The following is a 23,239-nucleotide window of genomic DNA, read 5'->3' as shown; positions in this document are numbered from 1 at the left end:
ACATTTAGGTTGAATGACTATTATGTCCCAACAGTTAATGAATCAATAATTGTCTCATTATAATTTTCACAGGTACCAAATATTGCTCTCATGGGATCAGGAGGGGGATATCGGGCAATGATAGCCATGTCAGGGGTAATGAACGCCTTGAATGATACCAGAATTCTTGACTCCATATTATACACAGCTGCTTTGTCAGGCTCCTCTTGGTAAGAACTACACTTCTTTGTTAACTCTGTCAGGTTGGTCTTGGTGAATATTTACAATGTATTTTATGTTTTGTTTTAATATGTTAAATTGTACACAACTGGTGTGGTTGGTTCTTCTTGCTCACATGTAATATTTGTGATTTTCAAATTTTCATTTTTTGATTAATCGAAATTTGAGTTGTGGAAAATCTCAATATTAGCTCAATATTAGATTCTTTAAAAACTTGACCCAGACGTCATGTCATGTATTGTAGCTCTAACAGGTTCCGCTTCTTATGATCATGATCTCATGTTATACATATCAGCACTATTAATTCTTTCATGGTGAACAATATATATATATATATATATGTCCCCAAATTTCATTAATCATATAGACATTTTATATTTAAAGCTTTATTAAACATATTGAACACAGAAGATCGTGGGTTGTGCTGTTATTTTCGTGGAAATGAAGTCAATTATATAGCCCATGTCATTGTACTGAAAATCCAAATTGTTTTTAACTAAACATCGAAGTAAATCAAAATAGCAGGTGCACAGTGGCATGACCAAATAGGCTTTCCCTGAATGTTTTATTATAATACATAAATATGACAGACAAACGAGCAGCAGGACGAGCGAAACAACCACACATCCTGATTACTATATACAGCCACTTTTAAAGTTGAAAGTGTGATGAAATATGAAAGGCTGAAGTCTTCAAAGAGTAATCAAAGGAACAAAGGTTATAGCGGTAATCAAAAAAATGCAATCCAGGGACAAAGACCAGACATTGAAAACAGACATACACAACAAAGAACATAAAGTAACTAAAATTAAACATACAAAGTAACAAAAGCAAATGAGCAACTCGGACTCCACTAAAAACTAGGAGCATGGACCAGGTGCACCGGTAGGGTAAGCGTCCTCTGCTTTTCTAGAAACAACCGCCGAATTGCTCATAAAAAGTCGAGGAAAGCAAAACTATTACTCGTTGAATAAATTAGTTTTCATGGTGCAGATGGATACACCATAACGATCCACGAGTTCATGATGACGATCATAAAACGTCTGTAGTGATGACTTCAATCTTGTAGCAACATAACCCTGTTCCAGAAGCCTATTTGTTAGAGTTCTAGCGCGATACAAAAAGTCTGCGTAGTTTCGGCAAGCTCTGGCATAACGTATGAGTTGTGATATTCCATACGCAGGTGCTGAAGGGATGTTGCCGCAAATGAAAGGAAAATTGACAATTTTGAATGAAAATCATCACATTTGTCGTAAAGTTTGGTCAATAGTTTTCCTTTACCATCGATTTCTAAGTGTAGGTCAAGATATGAGGCTGACTTCACAATGTCTGTAGTATCCTTTATCTCAAGTTCTTTGAGGTAGATGCGATGTATCAAATCCCCGAAATTTGGATTGTTTAAAGATAATACGTCATCTATATAGCGGAAACTGAGATTAAAGGATCTAGCCAAACAATATTCTTTCTTTCGGATCAGATCAGCTATAAAGTCTCATAAGAGTGAAGGAATAGGTCAGCAAGTAAAGGAGCACAATAAAGTCGCTATTCGTCAAATATTCTCTGCAACTTATTTTTATCTTACTTTCAAAATCCGAAATGGCAAGAATGCAATATGCTCTAAAATCGGTCAGAGACATATAAATTAAATTATTATTAATCTTTTGTAACCAACATATAACCAATGATAAAAGGATAGCCATCGTCTGTCTTTTCTATAAAACACAGGAGGATACTTCACTGCAGAAGTTTACAAATGTACAGTCCGTTTATGTCGTTTATAATGTTTAGGTCCGTTAAATTGCGACTTGTAAATTGTGAAACACTGCTTTTTGTCTTCGCTGTTTTAGTTTGAATGTAAAGAAGCTCAATATATTGTATTTCATCTTCTGTTTCGATGGTAGAATGACGGTAGTAAACATGCGATTAGGACCATCTGTTAATTATATTGTTAGACTACCTTAATTTTTATTTTATTGATATAGGTATTTAGCAGTTTTATATTCTCATTTGAATTGGCCAGAAATTGATCCAAGAGATGTGCAAAACATACTAAAAAGAAATGTGACTACAAAGAAGCATAGCATGGCGATGGCATTTACGAAAGCTTTTATAAATTACGTTACAAAGCAGAACTTGACTACTGAATATTTTGGACCTCTGCTTGGGGACTCACTTATTCCAGATGTAAGAAGAAAATGCATTTATAACGCCGTGTTCACTAGATAATGTTATTACATATCGCAAATATTCTATGCAGATATCTTTCATATTTATTTTTACCTTACAATAGGAAGTTTTAAAGCTACCATTAGAAATCACGTTGTGCACACTGGGTATTGAGATTGTATACAGACAGAAAGAAATAGTATAATTATTTTCAAAACTTTAACATACCCAGCCAATATCATGATAAGTTTGATGACGATACATCACATGGCAAAAACAATAGTTTTATGCGATGATAAACACATTTCCTCTGTCGAAGCAGAAAACATGTAAGCATGTGAGTTCATAATATACATTGTTGACAATATTGAATGAAGATAATAGAGTGTTTTATACATTTACAGAGAATTAAATGCAGATGGAGCGAACAAGCTACAAAACTTAATGAGGGAACAGTTCCTTTACCTCTATTGGCAGCAATTCATGCCAAACCAGAGATAAATGTAGAGAAATTTCATGGTTTGTTTTACACTAAAAGGACTATTTCGCGAAATAGCCTGATGAAATAAATAAATATACAACTTTGTAACAAAAATAAATTATCAAAATTGTCATTTTTCGTAGTTCATTGAATTTGAATAATGAATGAATAATCAAGGGAACCAAAACCCCAAAACAAATGGCAATTAAAAGAAAGTAATCCAGGGTGAAAGACCAGACGTAGAAAACGGACAACAAAGAACATAAAGTAACTAAAATCATACATACAAAGTAACAAAAGCAATTGACCGACTCGGACTCCAGTAAACAAAGATGGTTTTTTTTTATATTAACGAGAATGTGAACCGTATGATAGTCCATTCAGAATGATTTCTTAGTACTGTATGTAATTATGCCAACTCTGAAAAAATAAACCACTTCATACTCGATTCTTTGCATCTTTTAAGTATACCAACTGTTTTATATACGTATTTTATATACCCAGTTTAACAGCATTTGGTCCTACATGGATTCAAAATAGCTTCTTTAATTTGAAATGTTTACTATTTGGTTTAATTACTTTTCGACTGAAACTTTCAACATGTATAAAGCTTTAAATTTTTAAAATCAAATTTCAGACTGGGTAGAGTTTTCACCATATGAGGTGAATTTATCGAAATATGGGACAGCTATTAAAATGGAGCATTTCGGAAGAAAATTTCAGAAAGGACACGTGCAAAGCAGCGATAAAGAATTGCCATTATATCAGATTATGGGTAAAACAAATAACTCTAATTTGCTTATTTTATGGAGAAAATAAAAATGCAACACCTGCACACGTAGGGTAGGGAAAACTCAGTTCACCGATGGTAAGATATAAATGTTCACTGACGGGCTTTGTCGAGTAAAATAAATATTGTAATAAATACCTAAGGGTGCCTAGGATTTCTCAATCTTGTATGAGGATGGCTAATGCTAGATTCACCTTCTCAGAGTTGTTTTTTAACTAAAAGTTTTGATTTGAAAAGACCTATATTTGACATCTGATCATGACACATCATCCTGACCAATGATATAGGACTAAGTATTTATCAGAAAAAAACAAAATGTTCACAGCATGTCTTAATGTTTATTTAAGCAAGACACCTGTATCGGACCAATTTCATCAACTTTAGAACAGGATTGAGACAAATTAGATTATGCAGAGTAATAATGAAACGTATAAAAACTTTAATTTAAAAACCAAGTGATGACGCGATGACGCGATTAGGCAAATGCTGTACAATAATTCACATGTGAATAATCAATTAGGTCTTACTCTTTTATAAAGAATAAAATTTACATCAACAATTTATTCCATTCCATTTTATAATAATATCTGATGTCGCAATACTTCTTTCCAGTTGAATATATTGATATATCAAGCCTTTTAAAGTGAACTTTCTTCAACATCATAATTACATAAAAAAAAAAACAATCACATCTTATATGTTACTTCAAAACAGTCATTGGACAAAAATATGCAATGAAATATATTGTGCTATTTCTGCCTTTAAACTTTGGTATATAAATTAGAAACAAAATGCATATAATATCCTGTTCACTTATTAAAAATATAAACCGTTTATAGGGATTGACAACGCTTGACATATACATGAGTGGATTTTGTTTTGCATTTTAGGGATATGTGGTAGTGCCTACACTTTAACGTTTGAGGAACTACACAATAAAGGTAAAATGAAACATGTTTAAGAAATAAATCCCGGAAATAACTTGGGTTTAAATAACGACATAAATGTCCAGCCCGTGGTAACACAAATAATGAAATGAAGTTTCTGTGATATATTTCGATTCTAATAGGACAAGTTTTTTTATGTTTTTTAATAGACGCAGCCTATTTGTTACACGATTAATTTCTTTCTTTTTTTTTTTTGCTTGGACGCAGCCTATCTGTTGCACGAAATGTTGTTTCCTTTTTTATCATGTCTAAAGAATTAAGAAGCACGTCATGTTAGAATATTCATTATAAATTTTCTGCCTTGTGTTAGCAAATACTGTGACAATTAATCGACAATTATAGCTGGATCTGCAAAATGTACCACCAAACCTCTTTCAAAACATTTAACTTCTATACTCACGACTGTCAAAGAGGGTCTGCAGTCCTACCACAACACTTGTTACTCCCATAGTGGTATTAATTCAATGTGGATCCTGAAAAATTCGAAAGATCTTTTGGAGACAATCAGTTCAAGACTATTATCAGAATATAATAGCATTAAAACCTATGATTTTTCAACACTGTATGCTTTTATTCCCCATACTCAGTTAAAATCCTGACTTAAAAACATTATACATCGTTGTTTTTCCAAAAAAAGATGGTATACCTAGATACAAATATATAGTTCTTGATAGAGATTCCTCATACTTTGTAAGAAATAATTCCAAATCATCTTCCAAATAAAAACAACGAGGATGTTTACAAAATGCTGGAATTTTTAATCGACAACATATTTGTCAAGTGTGGTGGACGTGTTTTTCAACAATCGGTCGGCATTCCAATGGGAACAAATTGTGCTCCTCTACTTGCTGTTCTATTCTTACACTCTTATGAGGCTGACTTGATAGCTGATCTGATCCGAACGAAAGAATATCGTTTAGCTAGATCCTTTAATCTCAATTTCCGCTATACAGATTACGTATTATCTTTAAACAATCCTAATTTTGGGGATTTGACACATCGCGCCTACCCCAAAGAACTTGAGATTAAGGATACTAGAAGAATGAAGTCTTCACTACAGACGTTTTATGGTCGTCAACATGAACTCGTGGATCGTTATGTTGTATCCATCTTCCAATATTTCAAACCATCGTACAGAAACTACTTCCGATTCATTGTTGTTTATAATGACCATACCCTCAAGTTTCATTATTTACAGGACATATTTTTATACCCACTTTAACCAAACAAAGTATTTTGGATCTGATCGGATTCAAAATAATTTTTTGGATTAATAAATGTTTAGAATTTGGCTCAACTGGTTTGCGTTTTACTTTCAACATGTATTGAATAATCCAAACGAAATAATAATCTCAATTACCTGCAGGTTGTGACTAGTTTATACGTTTCTTAAACTGCCTAATCTGTAGAAAAAGTTCATACCTTAAATGTGTCAACTACTTTTCAAATGGTTCTATTTAGAAAATGTATATTGGAAGGGATTTTCATTGTGGTTATTTTTAATTTTCAGGTACAAATGTTGAAAAGCGAAAAAATGTTAAAACGAAATCTAAATTATCGAAAAACAAACGTAGCAACACATGCAATGGAGGCACCAATCATGAAGTTTCTCAAAATGGGTCAAAAATGGATGGTCCTTGTGACCAACAAAACAGCTCTTTTAACAGGTCTCAGATTGACGGTTCCTGTAACAAACAGGACGGTCCTAAAAACGGACATCGTCGGCAGTCGCAGCTGGAAGGTTCTTGTGATGAATTAGACGGTCATCGTCGAGAGTTACAGGAGGAAACTTCTTGTGATAAATTTGACGGTCACCATCGAGAGTTGCAGATGGAAGGTTCTTGTGACGAATTAGACGGTCATCGACGAGAAATGCAGGAGGAAACTTCTTGTGATGAATTTGACGGTCATCATCGAGAGTTGTGGGTGGAAGGGTCTTGTGATAAGTTAGAAAGTCATCGTCAACATGTGCAGAAAAAAGGTTCTTGTGTTGGATTAGACGGTCTCTGTCAAACAATGTCAAACACCATACTAGAAACAGAGAGTGATAACAGACAAGAAAAATCATTCAACGACAAGGAAAGTAAAAGATATTTAAATGATATTTCAATCAGAGGGTGCATTGACACCAACACTGATGGTCCTCATATTGTTCCTCATGCATGCATGGTTGATGAAACATCTGAATTGTATGAAGATGAAGTTTTTGGTTGTGATGAAATAGACCTTAACGAACCAAACGAGGAGGACATTAAAAAACTCCTTGAAAAGCTAAGTACCATCGTTGCTGTCGACGCAAATTTGCCAGCAAATAACACAGGAATTGATGAATTAGATGGATTTTGCAACTACATTCCAGATTCTGTCAAGAAATGGTGAGTGATAATTTTTTTCTCATTTAGCCTTTCAAAGTGTAATGCGACTAGGTCCTTAGCATTTCTTTGCATTTTTTACCCCTCATTATAAATGATTCATAGTGGTCCGTCAGTCTGTTCGTCACTTCAAATATCGTTTGGTTATTACAAAAAAAAATGTTGATGGGTTTTACTTGATTTCATAAAACATACTTACCTTCGTGAAAGGATACTCTTTTTACTTGCATCAGACATGTTGCTATTCAGTGCAAAAGATCCTAACGGGCATTCCACGTGCATATACACGTTTCCCTATAATTCCTGTAACTTTAACGACCGTAGAATATTTGAAATAGGTTTTTTTTCTATTAAACATGTTTGAGGTGAGGTCTAGTTAAGAGACAGATTTCATGTCATCTATTGTTACCTTAATTTCTTTTCTGATAATATGAAGATTATAACAAAATTGTAGTGGTGAAACATCATCTTTAGGGCAGCAGCTGAAATTAAAGGACAATAGGTTTTTGAATAAGTTTGCCTCATACTTGTGTAAGTGCAGAGAAAAAATAAATATAATCAGCATGTAGAGGTGTATAATTGGTTCACCTAAGGATATCCACTCTGGCAGGAACTGTTCCGTATTCCACAGACCTTTAAGCAATTAATCGTATTGGGGGGGGGGGGGGTAGTGGAGGTTGGTGCTGTCCGTTTGTGTATACTTTTTAGGTTTTCTCATGTACGGTTTGCTCTTGTAAATTTGCATTTTGGTGTTACCGGCGTTGTCTAAGGATTCCCCTTTACTTCTTGTACATAAAATTGTTCAGAAATAAAGTAAGCGACAAGCTCATGCAATAATGTTTACTGATTTTTTTTTTGTAACAGCGATATCATTATCATACTTATGATTAACATGTATAGTTTTGATATCAGTATATTTAACTTATCAAGAATGATGTTTTTTAATTTTTCTATTTAAAATGAACTTAAAACCTGTGCTGCACACTGATTCACCGGTTATTCAGGGTGCACCATGTGATTTAGGTAATATCTTCGTAGACGGAAAATTATTACTAAAGCCTTAATTTGTGAAATCTGTAACATTCCTGTTGAAACCCACTAAGCCATTAGAATATAAACAAACACATGTGGTTTCATGTATTGTGGGTTCTGTTTTTTTGACAGGACTACCTGTCCCATAATTGATTAATCATTGCAGTGTGTTTGTCAAACAAAGTACTGTAAATTCAGAAATTATTGAGTGCTTTAACTATAATTTGTTGATAAGCGGAGAGCGTAAATTTATTTTGCTGTTGCGAGAAATATACAATATCTTTGATGCTAAAATATCCATTGCACCATTTTATTCATTTCGGATAAAAGCCAGTCCATTTTTTGCAATATTAAAAACACTAGTACTGCAACAGTTTCTGAATATGGTTAAATCAGTATTATGTAGCCCACTTGTGATTCAAAACAATACTTGTTCTTAAAATTAAATGGAAAACTCAATCAAGAGTGGCTTACGCACGTTTAATCGTTTTTAGTATTTCGATTCAGGTTTCTACAAAGCAGAACCGGGAAAGCAGCTGAAATTAACAATTTCTTGCGGAAATTATCATTTGAAGATCACATGGATTCTTCCTCGAAAAGTAAGCATTTCTTTACGCATCAATCTTATTGGATTTTTGAATTTTGAAGATTTATTCAAATATTCGGGTTTTTTTACCAAATCATGTTTTCAAAACTCTAGATCTACTCAGAGGTAGACATTTTTGTTTTCCCCAGGAATTTTATGGTCTTTCCAAACGTTCGAAACATACATTGTATGACTAACGTCGAGGACGTTTTTTTACTAATATCCTTGACTTACACGATTGTCTCGCAGGATGGTTCGGATAATATTCAATTGCTACTTATTTTTTTAAACACTGTCAGGAATAGATGTTCGTAAATAGATTATGGCGAGACAGTAAACAGTAAAAACTTGCATTCTCAAATGATTAATTTTGTATAATTTAATTAAGCATGTAATAAGTTTTCTTGTTGGTTGTTTTTTAGGCAACGTAGATTATTTTCTATTATTCCAGATCGGTTAAAATCTCATTTCTTATTGGATAAAAAGTGGTCATGTATGATTTTTAACTGTGTAGTAAATGTTTTTACAAGTCATTACCATGTTCTGATAATGACCAGAAAACCAGAAAAACATAAGCTGTTCTATCTGTAAAATTTAGTCTTATAAGGCTTTTCTACATTTTGTTTTTCAAAAAGTATTTTATAATTTTAATGCATTATGTACACAATAAGAAGTTGTTTTTATTATTTAGTTCTAAATTCTTTCAAACACTCTTTTGTTATAAAAAAAATGGACTACTCGTGTGTTATTTGCATAGTCCGTTTTACTCCATTTTGTTACGTTAAGATATCCATTATTTCATTATTATGAAAATATTGCGCCATTGCTTTTATGAAATTAATGAGATCTCTAAAGTTTATTCACTTTTACGTATAACTGCACTTAACTTCAACTTAATATATTTAATGCTTGAAAGCGCACAAATTTTACATTTTTTTCTAAAGCTAATACTTATCCCAAATTGTCTTTGTCATACTTTTTTATATGCTCAAGAATAACTTGATTTAACTTGAGGTCCCGTATTGGACTGATTAGAACCTGTCCAATATCGATATTTGACCAGTTATTCTGTGTTCGCCTTGCTTTACAATTTAGCTATATCATATGGACAATTTTTTTGTTACCTAAAGGAGAATAATAGCAATTGATAAATAAACTGCAATATGGACTTTTTCAGCACAATTTGAAAATATTCTGAAGCTGATGAAAGAAAATGAAAAATTACTCTTTATTGACGCCGGTCTTGCACTGAATTCGCCGTATCCATTGCTTTTCCAGCCTAGGAGAGACATCGATCTCATCCTGTCCTTTGACTTCACAGACCGGCATGAAGATTCTAATCCACCATTTAAGGTATTGTAGCAAAAGTTCTGTAATATCCAATTCCAACACAAAACCAAAACAATAATAACGCAGGTACCAACTTTTTGACATACACAATGGAAAAATATTGATAAAAAAATCGTAATTGGTACGTTTCTAAATCCGTAGCATATTTTTTTTATTTCATACGTAGCGGCAAATGCGTCTTGAGTTTTCACATCACGACTTATATGGTATGCCAGAGCTTGCCGTAACTACACATACTTTTTATATGGGGCTAGACTTCTTACAATTAGGCTTTCAGGGAACAGGGTGATGTTGCTACAAGATTGAAGTCATCCCTACTGAATTTTTTATGGTCATCATCATGAACTCGTGGGTCATTACTGTGTATCCATCTGCACCAAGAAAACTGATTTGTTCAACGCGTCAAAGTTTTCCTTTCCTCTTTCGTCTACCCCGGACTTGGCATTTTATGAGTAACTCGGCGGGTGTTTCCAGAAAAGCAGAAGACGCCTACCTTACCGGTACACCTGGTCCATGCTCCCAGTTTTTAGTGGAGTCCGAGTCGCTCATTTACATTATTACTTTGTATATATTATTTTAGTTACTTTATGCTCTTTGATGTGTTTGTCTGTTTTCCATGTCTTGAGTTTGTCCCTGGATTACATTCTTTTGATTTCCGCTAGAATCTTAGTTCCCTTAATTACTCTTTCTGTTTAGGTATTCATAAAATAAAAAGAGGTCGCCCATGTTATGTTATGACTTCGATTTTTATCGTACAGAAATTTGGTAGATGAGCTTTTGCAATCTCCACTTTAAATGCTTTATAGGTTATCACAAAGCTTTTGTAATCCTAGATACTAATCCCTTTCTCTTTATGTAAATTTTGCAGTACACCTTTAAATTGTAGTATATGTACTCATGTCTTTTGAAACTTTTTCACATCATGGATATAAGTACTGCTAATCAGCTAGCGGAGTAATACGTACTTAATTTAGGTAGCGTTTTTTGTTGTTGTTTTTTATCATCGACTTTAGATGGCAGATTTTAATATACAACGTCATAGTTTTCTCCTTTTAATATCAAACGGGTACGGATTAAAGCATGTGTTTACATCTGTTTGTGGATACGTTAAAATTATGTCTTTTAAATTGAAATAATATTGTTTTTTCTAAGGTCAAACGTTTGGCCTAACAAGAAATCATTTAACAAGCTAATGGTGGTAAATTCAGTATGCAACTGAACAGCGAATAGCCCTCGTGAAATAATGATTGATAAAAGCCAAATAAAAACTTCAATGGGTAGTCTTTGAATTGCATGTTGGAAAAAATGGCGGGAATATTGTCTCGCACTTTTTCCGTATATTAGCTGTAGAAAAGATGTACGTCACAGAGGCTTCAAGATTTTTAGTAGCTTGTCGGTTGTTTTCTAGATTAATTATTTTTGTCAAAAACGACCAAATTAAGAACAAATGAGATGCCACTCGTTGCCTGGATCTTTTCATATACAAGTACTATATTCACAAAAAAAGATATATCTTGGTGTCATTTTACGACCTTTGGTGAATACGACGACTGAACTCTAACTGTATAATGACATCAAAACTTACTTTGGCATTAAAAGTTATATTTTCACGGTTAGGTAATAATAATTTAAGGGAAAAATATTACTGTGTAGCAATTTGTAAAATAAATGCGTCATTTATTGCATTGAAGATGTTACTAAAGGCAAGTGAATGGGCAAAGCAGAACAACATCAAATTTCCTAATATAAACATCGGCAAGTTTGAGGGGAAGCCTATAGAAGAGGTTTACGTGTTTGGTGACGACGAAGACGTCTACTGTCCTACTATTATGCATTTTGTTCTAGTTAACAGAGACTTCTGGAAATATGAAAAGCCGACAGGTTTGTTCTATGAGATTAATAAAATGCTTAAACAGTAAAAATTACAACATATGCTCGTACAGCAGTCTTCCTTGTGCTGTGACGGTAACCTCTCATCGCTCATTGAAGACCCATTGGTGGCCTTGAGCTGATATGTTTCATTCTGGTAGGATTATTGTTTCTTGGGCATATTCATCATATCAATTCTCATTATATTTCATATAATATGTTTGGGTTGGGTATGTGAATATTTCATATACAACTTAAAGTTGGTTTACAGTATATTGTATGAAATAAATATTGGCTTTTCACTTATTATATATAAATAAAAAAACCACATTGGAATGATATTTTACCAAATAACTGCATTTAATGTGCATATCATTAAAGAGTATACAATCGATCGTCTATACTTGAACGTATATTAGACTCGGCCTTTTTTACATTTTTGTTACTGTTAGTCCGTGCTTTTGTCTGATTTGAGGCAGTTACGTCCATTTTCGTGACTTCGCTGTAGTATATCTAATTTTAGATTACCTCTCATAAACTTTTTTTCAGATCCTTGTATCAAAAAGGTTAACGAAATTAACCCGGAGAAGAGATTCAGGAAAAACGTATTTTTTAATTACCAGTCATATATATACTTTCTATCTATTTTAAGGAGAAGAGAGAAGTCCGGCTGAAAAAGAGCGTTTAAGGAACTTTAAAGTGTTTGATACAGGTAACTACAACTGCCGGGTCTTTAACTACACAGAACAGATGTTTGATGATTTAGCACAGCTGGCAGAGTTCATAGTGCTAAAAAATGTTGACAAGATTAAAGACTGTATACGGGAAGTAATAAAGAAGAAAAAGAAACAAAAACGGAAACGTCATTACACAGATCCAAGATGAGTTAATGTCACAGACAGAACATACCGTAAACGTATTTCTATTGCCCGTGTGCAGTGAGTCGTTTCTGAAATATAACAACAAAACTCACAAATCTAACATTGAAACCCTTGTAATGTTATACTTTTTTAAAGCCAGTTTTTGTTTATTGAATTATACTGTTTAAATTAACATTTGTATTTTAATTGTAATGTCAATTAGGCCAAAAGAAATATGTCTGTTTAGGGTTACATTCCTCCCAAAAATAGGGTACGTCGGTAGGCATTTTAATTTTTTTTTATTTTTATTTTTTCTCGACTACAGTTGAGCCTATATTTGTAAAATAGCATCATGTTTAAGTCATGAAAGTGTATGGTTTTAAGTAGAAAGTTTAATTTTTAACATACACACCTATTAATCATGCCTTTTATTACAATACACTTATTTTTTGTAGGAATTTTGAACAAAATATAAGTACACTGTATTTACGCTTGGATTTACATGATTTAAATAAGTCTCCTATTCAAACGCTATTGTGACCTGCTTTTTAACGTACTTTCGGTTTTACCTGAAATGATCCGTATTATACCGGAAATTGGCGGAAATTACCGATTTTGTCAATTGTATTAGGGTCGGGAGAAAAAATTAGGGTCGGTCGGGAAACCCGAAACAGAGATATTTTTTTTTTTTGGCCTTAGTTCAGATAAATGTAATTACTGTCCATAAGTTAGTCGTTAGAAACTTTTCATGTTCTCTTAATACTTTTGATAATCGATATCAATGAACATATAGTCGTGTGATTTTAATCTCTGTATGATTAAAATAGAGAAAAGGTCACAGAAACAGGTCTTGAATGGGGTCAACTTCCTGTTCTTTGGTATATAGCGGATGGGGAATGAAGATTTTTAATGGGAAAGAAAGGTGCATCTGTTTAAACGATAGCTTTGCATATGCTGCATTCAGTTGAACGGGTTCAAGTATTTTATCTTCTGAAAACAATTGCAAATTTTTATTATATATTTTCATGATCAAACAAATTTGTCATGAGCGCTTAACTCATGACTACCAGTACAGTTTAGGTCAGTTATAAATTCCCACTTTAGTTTTCTTATATATAAAGCCCAATTTGGTTTCTTTGATTTTACAGAAGGATCGTTAAATTAGTTGAGTTTGTGTAACATTTTAATCACATTTCACCAAGTTATTGCGAATTTAAGAATACAATAAAATTAAACTATTTTTTTTATACATTTTGAGGATGTTTTGTTTTATATTTTTGTTTGTTTTCTTATTGCTAATTTTGTGTGGAACATTCTACATTTTTGAAGTTTTGCTTACAAATACCTGTGTGAATATAGCAATATTATTTGACGTGAGATGCGTTAATTTTGTTTTTTTTTTAAATAAGTGTATCTGAAATGACAAGGTTGATATGTTGTTTCCCTTAAAAAAAATATGCCCCCTCCCCTTCGTTCGATAAAATTCAGAAAAGGTTATGCTGAGCTTCAATAAGTAATATTGTAACAACTGTTTATCCATGTAACACAAAATGTTATACCACGGCTACGTGCACTATTCCCCATACTGTGCTAACTTTTAAGTTCCATTCCTAGTTTCAAGAGAGTTTATTTTCACATATCGTATATTTCGGGAATTTTTAAGTTAATAGTAGCATTACTCCTCAAAATTAAATAGATCGAATTTCACCGGTAAAATGAACAACTGCATATATAGTGTGCTTGCAAGAATTTCAGTTTAGTAGTTTCAGAGAAGTTCCGAGGATGAGTTGTCTCAGTTGTAAATTTTAGAAAATTATTCTTAGATACATGTCTCCCACAAAAAATATTTTAAAAAATCGTGACAAAATGCACTACTTCATGTTGAGTTCTTAATACTTACAAAGTTTTATGAAAGTGCGTTCGGCAGTTTCCAAGAAAAATTACATTCAAAATCTGGGTTAGTGGTATATTTTATGAAATTTCAAAGGGTATTTATCCAACAAAACTCATTGGATGGAGAAAATCTAGTATTATGCATAAGGACAGTCGTATTAAATAATAAATGTTCATTTTCCTTAAAAATATCGTGACGAAAAAGTCAGTAAAAAATAGGAACCTAATCTAAAAATTTTCCGACTTTATCGAATCTGTGAACATTTAAAAAAAAAACGGTAAGAAAAGTTCAGCTCCATGGATTTTTGCTATATTCTTAAAAGTAAGTTGAGTGTGCAAGCAACTGGGATCTCTTACATGCCGATTAAGTATATATGGCGCTATATTGCTACTTGAATGAATTTACAAGCAGTGTTTGTATGGGTAACTCATCATTCTGTAATTTGTGGGGAATGGGGATTGTGAATGGAGAGGATAGGAATGGCATGGGAAATGGGAGGGGGGTATCTTTTTTATTTGATTTAAGATAATAATTTATTTTATTGCAACAATGGAATGGAAAAATACAACATGTGAAATAAACATTCGTATTAGCTTGGGCGATGTTATTAATTTTGGAGTCAAATACATTGAATTCTCATGTGTGGAAACCCGGATTGAATATTAATCGGTGAGGCATGCAAGGGCAAACAAATTTAATTTTATATTTTACCTTGTTTCATTTCTTCTGTTTTTAACGTTCTATAATTGTATGCCATTCATGGTACCTATTAAGGTGCGCATTATACTTCACATTGATTTAAGGATCGATTTGAAAGTGGTGCTTGAGATAAAAAATCAATTGAAAAAATGTATTTTCAACTTTAAAATGATCGGTTTTATGCAAGTTTATATTCTATCTGAAAATAAACTTTGAACAATACTATTTAGTACATTAAACTTATAATGCCCTCTTGTAAAGGTTTTGTTTATACAGACTCACATAGAAACTGAACAAAGGAAATCTGCCTGGCGTTCCATCAAATGCCTCTTCTTGGCCGAGCCAAACACTGGCAGAGGTTTGGTTGGCTTTCTCACTGGTGCTATCTCCGGGCTTGATGCTACCTCCGGAGTGGCTGACGTGATGTCGATCCAGGATGACGCAGTCGGTCTGTGACTAAACTGAATTTAATCTGAATTAGTATCACTTTCTGGCACAACTACTACAGATTTCTGGTGTTTCCTCTTGTTGTGCCTTCTGAGATCCCTTTCAAGAAGGGCTGTATAAGTGCATGCCGGTTCTTTGCAAATGAAAGAGGTGGACACCCGCTTCTCCTCGCAACATTTGACTATATGGTCACTCCACTGTTTTGCTGTGGAAAACCTATCCCCACAGACAGGACATCTGTGAATCTCCTCCGAGGACTTTTCTGACGTTGTCTTTGTATTTACCATATTTAGATCTACAATTATAAAACAAATACTTATTATTAAAAATTTATATTTACACAGTCTATTTACAACTCGAAACACACAATTTAACGTTCGTAGTGTTTCATCCAAGATGGTGGTTTTTTAAACCTCCTTGGCCTATCATTATATACATCCTCTTGATCATCTAGATCCAATAAGGGCAAAGAGCCAATGATAACTTCTTCCTGAATGTCTGCTTCTAACTCGCCTGTTTTCTCGGAGCTTTGTTCGTCGACAAGGTTCCCCCTCACTTAGTATTTGCTGGGGACAAGGGCGCATCCTATAAACATGTATGACTCGACCCGCTCCCTTACGATCACAATTGACGGTGTATGTGAAACTTGAGTTTATCTTAATCACCTTATATGGACCACGCCACTGATTAGTAAACTTTGGTGACAAACCCGGGGTCCTAAAGGGAAAATAGACATAAACCATGTTGCCAGGTTCAAATTTAGCCCAACTGACATTTTTGTTGTGGTTTTTCTTTTGCCTTATTATTTGGCTAGATGCATGTCTCTGAACAATCTGATGTGCCTCGTCCATGTGTTGTCTTTGTCACTGTCTGGGAGTTCCCCAAGGTTATCCATATCAATTCTCTCCATGGGATAACCTTTTAACTTGCAATGGGCCCTTATCTTAGGAATTGGTCTCTTTCTCTTATTACATATTGAACAACCAGCAATGTAACTCCAAGTATCACCTCTAACACCTGCCCAATATTTTTTTACCTAATCCTAGCCAAAGTTTTTTTAATGCCCAAATAAGCAGCTGTCCTATTATCATGAGCAAACTCAAGAATTTTACGTCTTTCCTTCATTAATACGACAACTTTTTTCAAATTTATTTCTGGGTGCCTTCCCTGTTGACTTCTTATCGGACAATATGATGAGGGTTTTCTTAACAATTTGAAAATCATGACGTTTTAACTGATTTGAGGCTCCTTCATCTTAGAAGACCTTTGGTCTTGCGCCAATACCTATATAATGTGGACCAACTGGGGTACTATGAATCGGGGCTGTTTTGTCAACAGACGTTTGGTCATTACGCTGTGTAGTAATAACCCCTGAGTCACTTGCAAACTCGGAAATGGGTATAGAATGTGAATGTCGACTCCTTGACAAGGTGTCCTGAAGATCTTTCTCAAGCCTAGACAATTGGGCAGAAAAATTTGCGGCTTTATCTATATTTATAAAGGAATCTGATGTCTGACTATATACTGACTGATATATCTAAATAACCAACTATACAGTGAACAAATTCAACCGCTGCCACCAAATTCTGTAAGGTGCAGGGGGGTCCTACACGCCAGATGGTACTTTATGTACCCGTGGATCCGTACCAGGGTTACCTCCCTCAATTTGTTGTGTATCGTTGGATAACCCTTACAAATGGTAACGTGTAACCCTAACTTAACTTAAATTTAGATATAAAGCCTTAAGAGAATAAACGACAGATTATTTCCGGTAAGTATGCTAAATGGAACCCTTAACCTAACAACACAAGGGACGCTTTATTGGAAGCGTGATTTAACCTTACTTCAAAATTAGATATATGATTGTTCACCTATTTGCCTTACAGTACTTTAGTTCTTTGATTCAAAATAATATATGAAAATATGGTTTCCAGTGCACCCCTGGTCTTTGTTCAGGGCCAAGGTGTCACTGGTCCAAAGGGACAGTATTACGTTGTCACCTATATTATATACCACAGGACAATATGTCACCACCTTATTCAGATAGTACAATTGGCTCTTGCTCATGTAAGCTTAACCCAAGGTCCTTGGTAAGCTTCTTCTTATCCAGAAATAGTTATAGTTACCTTTTATTTAGCTCTACGAGCTCTGACGACCGAACTGATTAACGTTGTGAGAAACTCTACATTTATACTAAAATAATCTCTAACCAAAATGCATATAATGTCTAAACAGAAATAAATATATTCCGTATTACTGTTACGTTTTAGTATAACGCCTTCAGTACATTAATGTCAAGCACTTAATTTTAACTAGAAATGATCGGAACCAGTACAAAAACTTCGGAAATTGTTTTCCGTATTACAACCGAAATGAGCTTACTGCATTAACAAACGAAAGTGAAACTAGAATTTGTTATGTGAACATTTAATGGGTTTAAACATTTGCCGACTCCCTAACAGATAAACTTAGAACTTCTTAACATAATTAAGGTAACTGAATAATTTTCGTCACACGAGTGCGCGCAAATTATTAGCTTGACTCGAGAGGACTCGACAAATCTGTTTGTGTTTTTCCTCGCTGATAACACTATAATGTCTAACTGACTGAAAACTATTATGTCCGGTTATCTTCCACATTACTGTCTCTAAGTTTTTGAACCAAATACTTGCGGGTTCTATGGTTTATCAAGCGTTAGTCTACATCTAAACCAGTTTCCACTTTCGTTGTTTTCATTATAATAGACGCCAACTTCTCCCCTAAAACGTTTTCGAATAAACCACGGCTTGCCTTTTGCCTTAGTAAGAGAAATTGTATGTGTACCAATGTGAATAGGAACATTAGTATATCTCATACAAGTTGGGGGTTTTATTGTATATTGTTCATACAATGCAACAGGGGTACGCTCACCGGGCCATTCATACATTTTTGGCATAACCTCAAGAATATCACTAATGTTTTCCACTGTTCGTGTTTAGGTTATCTCTCGTTTGATTCCAAATACATGTTGCCATCAGAGTCAGTATGCAGTGAAATATCGCACATTTGTAAGCAAAATACTCAATTTAATAAATAGTTCTGGGCATTATTTTTCAACAATGTGATACTGCAGCTTTTATACTTGACAAAAAACTTCGATATACGAATTCGGCTCGAACCGGAGAAAATGCCCGGCAGAGCCTCGCATTTTCCCACGGTTCTAAGTCTCATCCGTATATCAATTTTATGACCATGCATTGTCTACATATATTTCATGTACATTTATTTGTTTCTACTTTTATTTTATGAAGATAGTATTTCCCTTTTTATGTTTAAGTGTGTGTGTTTCTTTTTATTATAGTTTCATAGCAGTTTTATAGAATGATATACCAAGTGCTTTTACGTGTGGATGTACAAAAAATTCCATTTTGAGAACACCAAATAGACACAAATAAAATTAGATGAAGGCTCAAGCATAAAAGTTTGTGAAGATGTTTGGATACCAAATGATAAGATCTTGTAGTGTTTAATGGTCAATGTCATTTTTTTTTCTGTACTGTGTATATGCTGCCACGGAAATTAGCAATTTTATGAAAAATGTTGTGAAACACTTACATGGATAATTTACTAACTGGATAAGAAGTTACTGAGGACATGTTATCAAATGTATATGAATATTTCATTGATTGTGTATTTTAATCTTGCAAAATTTCATATAAATCTACTATCGCTCATTTACACAGAAAATTGCCTTATCTCATTATACTCTTAAGCCACACTTAGTGGAATTATTACACCACATTGTAGTTAACAATGCCTCTGGTGAGCCAACTCCCAACAAGTTCTGAATCTGTTAATGGATTAGCTCGATTGGGCTTGTTCCCTTTGCTTGTTTTTTCAACAACTTTATTTTTTTAGTGTTTCTTCGGTTTGAGGAAACTTTGTATTTTTTTCCATCACCTCCGATGTACAATCCATACTTGTGACGATGCATAATCATTAATTAGACGGAATTGTCAGTTACGTTGCTTCCATGGAATTTATTTAAAAAAACTTTCCACTTCATACAAGAACTTTAAAAACACCGGTGAGAGAAGACCCGAGACATAATTGTGAACGAGAAAGAGATCATTACTGTGCCGTTAATGATAAAAAAAGGCGTGTAGCGGGGGTTCGACTCCATATTTTGGTATTTAAAAAAAGTATATAGTGGAATCCAAGATGGCGGCCTGTTTTCTTTTTGTGTGTGTGTTTTGTTTTGTTTGTTTTAGTGTATGGCCATGGATAATAAAAAAGGAAAAAATATCATGACCTCAAGTCCCTGTGCTCAAAGACCCCGACAACAAAAAGTAATAATCCACGGTAACAAAACGATGACATTCCTTCAAAGTAGATTAAAAAGTCAAATATCGACACGAAGACACACATGTAATGTTTAATGTATAAACTTTAATGTATTGGCACAAATTCATTGACAAGAGATGGTTAAATTAAAAATTATATGAAGAGTTGTCACTAAATGCATTCTGGCGTATGCACATATAGTAAAACTATAAATCTTTGGAGCTCCCCAGAAATGTACTTACATGTAAAATGTACTTCTACGTGTACATAAACTGTATAAGTATGTATAATGTGTAGTCCCCCAGACTTCATTTTACAGTAGTAATCAGCTAATGGAACTACCCAAAATTAACAGATTCCTCAATGCCATATGTTGTGCAACAAAATGCCGAAATAACCTACAGTTGAAGCTAATATACATGATATACAAGTCATGAACGTGCATGGTACATAAAATCCTAATTGTGACGAATCCAAAGATATGTAAAGAGGATGCCTTATTTAACCTTGGACAAAGTTTTTTTTTTCTCCAGCACAATGTGAAGAAATATGGACCATATTCAACTATGGTACTTAATCAAATGCAATTTGAACAATCTGCCTACTTCATAGACTGCTTCGTGAGCATTTTACCCTTTAAAATATTTAACAATTTGGAAAAAAAACAATTTCAGACCTGCCTTTGAAGACCGAGAGTTCAAAACCCAAACCTCTTATTTATTTATGTAAACACCATCCCGTGAAGACATCCTAGTATTTATAAACGTTTTTTTTTTTTTAAATATGTCAACAACAGTCGTTTTTCATATTTACGGAATGCAAGTCATCTTAGCAAGTTTTTCAAAGGTACATAACCCACCAACACACGACAACCTGATTTTGGCCGTCTCTATTTGGAAAGGAAGAACAGTAAACAATTTCTTTAAAAAGGTGACTTTGAAACTAAAACTATTTCACTTTGATAAGTAACTAAATTGTTTGAAATGAATTATTTAAAAGTATTCAAGTACTTACCGTAGGTACAAGTAGTCAAATTTTGAATTTGAAGTCTACTGCTGTCCATTGCTCCAATAGGACAGTAAAACAACCTGTCGGGTTGGAGAGATACATCCATTTGCTCATTTTGTTTAAATGTGTGTTGTGAAAGATTTTTGCCTTATATTTACAAGGAGAGTCAAATTCTCTGCTAAAAGCAACGCTGTCTTAGATTAACTGAAAGAAATAAAGGGTGTAAGTGATATGGGGAAATTGCAAAGTTTTTCAACTTCATTGTTATGGTATCATATAATCATTTTTAATTTTATTATTATTATTATTATTATTATTATTATTATTATTATTATTGTAATTTCCAATTAAAGAAAAAAAAGAAGCCATTCTAAAAAAAGTTTTAAAGACAACGACGACATTTGAAAGAGTAATCAAGGGAACCAAGGTTATAACAGTAATCAAAAGAATGCAATCCAGGGACAAAGACCAGACATGGAAAACAGACATACACAACAAAGAACAGATAATTATGCTAAATGATTTAGCCGACAGAGTCCATACTGCTAAAAATACACATGTACCTGAATGATATGAAGTTCTGTATGAGAATAAAGCCACGGAAGCGAATTAGTGACATATAAATATATATATGTGTGAAACAAGGTTGGAGTAATTGAAATCGGTGATTGAAATCAATTACAATGAAATATATTTTTGGAAGTACAATGTAATTGCAATGTATTTGTAATTGATGGAATTTTCAATTACATGTATTTGAAAGTCTTTAAATACTTTATGAAAAAAAAGATTTTTTTTAATTCTTTTCAATTACATTTCTACGAAAGCTCATAAGGTTCATTTGAAAAAAAATAAATATGTCAAAATTACGATATAACATGTCGAAATTGCAACATATTATGTCAAAATTACAAAATATTATTTCGAAATAACAACATATCTATGAAGAAATTAGGACATAGCTAAGTCGAAATTACGACATGATCTGTCGAAATAACGACATAGTTTAGTCGAAATTACGACACATGATGTCGAAATTACAACATATGATGTCGAAATTACAACAAAACGATGTCGAAATTACGACATACTGTGTCGAAATTACGACTTGAGATGTCAAAATTACGACATACGATGTCGAAATTACGAGATTTTATGTCGTAATTTCGCCATATTTTATTTTTTTCAAATGATCCTTATGGGCTTCCGTACATTTCAAATACATTGATCTTTCCGATACTGTTTTCTAGATATAGTAATGTAAGCTAATAGGGTGAGATTGAACAAACAATATGAATAATACATAATAAAGACATAAATTAAAATAATTATATTTTGAACAAAAAACCAGTGTTGATTAATTTATATTTTCAATTATGTTTTTGAAAAGAGTGTATTGACAAAAATCAAAATAAATTGATTACACCTTTGATCCTTTGTTACAATTTAAACAATTTTGTTCATATCTTTGTTTAATATCTTTATCCACCTTTGACAGTCATTAACCTGGTCTCTCCCTGTATCCAGAGGTCATATTTAGACACCAAAATAACAACATTATTTGATTAATGATAAAATTGTTGCCACTGTTTCTGATCTTGGTCAACTGCTAACCGAATTTTTAAGCTATGGCTGTATGGCTAAAGCTGGTGAAGCATTATGTTCTTGATATCTAAATGTAAATATAACTAATGGTGGATTTCAATACTCTATATTTACAAAACTTTTTGATTCTGTTGTAATGTCTGTAATTAAGTATTTGAAAAGTAATTAATTACATTTTCAAAAATATTTGAAAAATAATTAAATACAAATTAAAAATCAAAATACCAGCAATGTAATGTATTTCACAAAAAATTCCAAAAATTGAAAGCATTTAATTACTTTTAAAAGTACTTGAACTCATCCCTGATATGAACATATATATAGATATACGTCTCAAAATGTGACGACTCTATTCGCTACACTGCTCCATCGGATCATTATTGATACAGGGAAGATAATATAAGCATAGAAGGGTCTGAAAAATTCCCAATGATGTTAGAAGTTTCAAATTTGCGAAGCAAATTTTTGGTTGTTCCATCCGCGGGACTCGAACTCGGACATCTATGGCAACACCGCCTGCACAAAGTCCAGCGCCCCAGGCTACTCGGCCAGCTAGGCTATATAAAAATACAGCTTTCACTGGCAGGGTCA

At 33.4% G+C, this 23,239-nt stretch overlaps 1 protein-coding gene and 1 pseudogene across 4 annotated transcripts in view; one reads left to right on the top strand and one right to left on the bottom strand.

Moving 5' to 3' along the window:
* LOC148624753 (cytosolic phospholipase A2-like) overlaps positions 1-15,487 on the top strand; it is a 42,095-nt gene extending 26,608 nt beyond the window's left edge. For all 4 annotated transcript variants that reach the window (XM_088567631.1, XM_088567629.1, XM_088567630.1 and 1 more), the window contains exons 9-18: positions 73-209; positions 2,202-2,403; positions 2,790-2,904; positions 3,504-3,641; positions 4,547-4,597; positions 6,114-6,978; positions 8,515-8,606; positions 9,771-9,946; positions 11,635-11,824; positions 12,465-15,487. In XM_088567631.1, the coding sequence (XP_088423757.1) occupies positions 73-209; positions 2,202-2,403; positions 2,790-2,904; positions 3,504-3,641; positions 4,547-4,597; positions 6,114-6,978; positions 8,515-8,606; positions 9,771-9,946; positions 11,635-11,824; positions 12,465-12,697 (2,199 nt within the window). In that variant the 3' untranslated portion in view covers positions 12,698-15,487. The remainder of the gene's footprint in view (positions 1-72; positions 210-2,201; positions 2,404-2,789; positions 2,905-3,503; positions 3,642-4,546; positions 4,598-6,113; positions 6,979-8,514; positions 8,607-9,770; positions 9,947-11,634; positions 11,825-12,464) is intronic.
* A 56-nt stretch (positions 15,488-15,543) lies between these two features.
* LOC148624752 (uncharacterized) lies at positions 15,544-15,999 on the bottom strand (annotated as a pseudogene).
* Between the last annotated feature and the right edge of the window lie 7,240 nt (positions 16,000-23,239).

Source organism: Perna viridis, chromosome 2 (genome assembly GCF_037379345.1).
Source record: "Perna viridis isolate PV_CMFRI_1.1 ecotype Kerala chromosome 2, ASM3737934v1, whole genome shotgun sequence".
NCBI classification, from domain to species: Eukaryota; Metazoa; Mollusca; class Bivalvia; order Mytilida; family Mytilidae; genus Perna; species Perna viridis.
The sequence above is the reverse complement of the archived record's forward strand: the minus strand, read 5'-3'. Positions and strand labels throughout refer to the sequence as shown.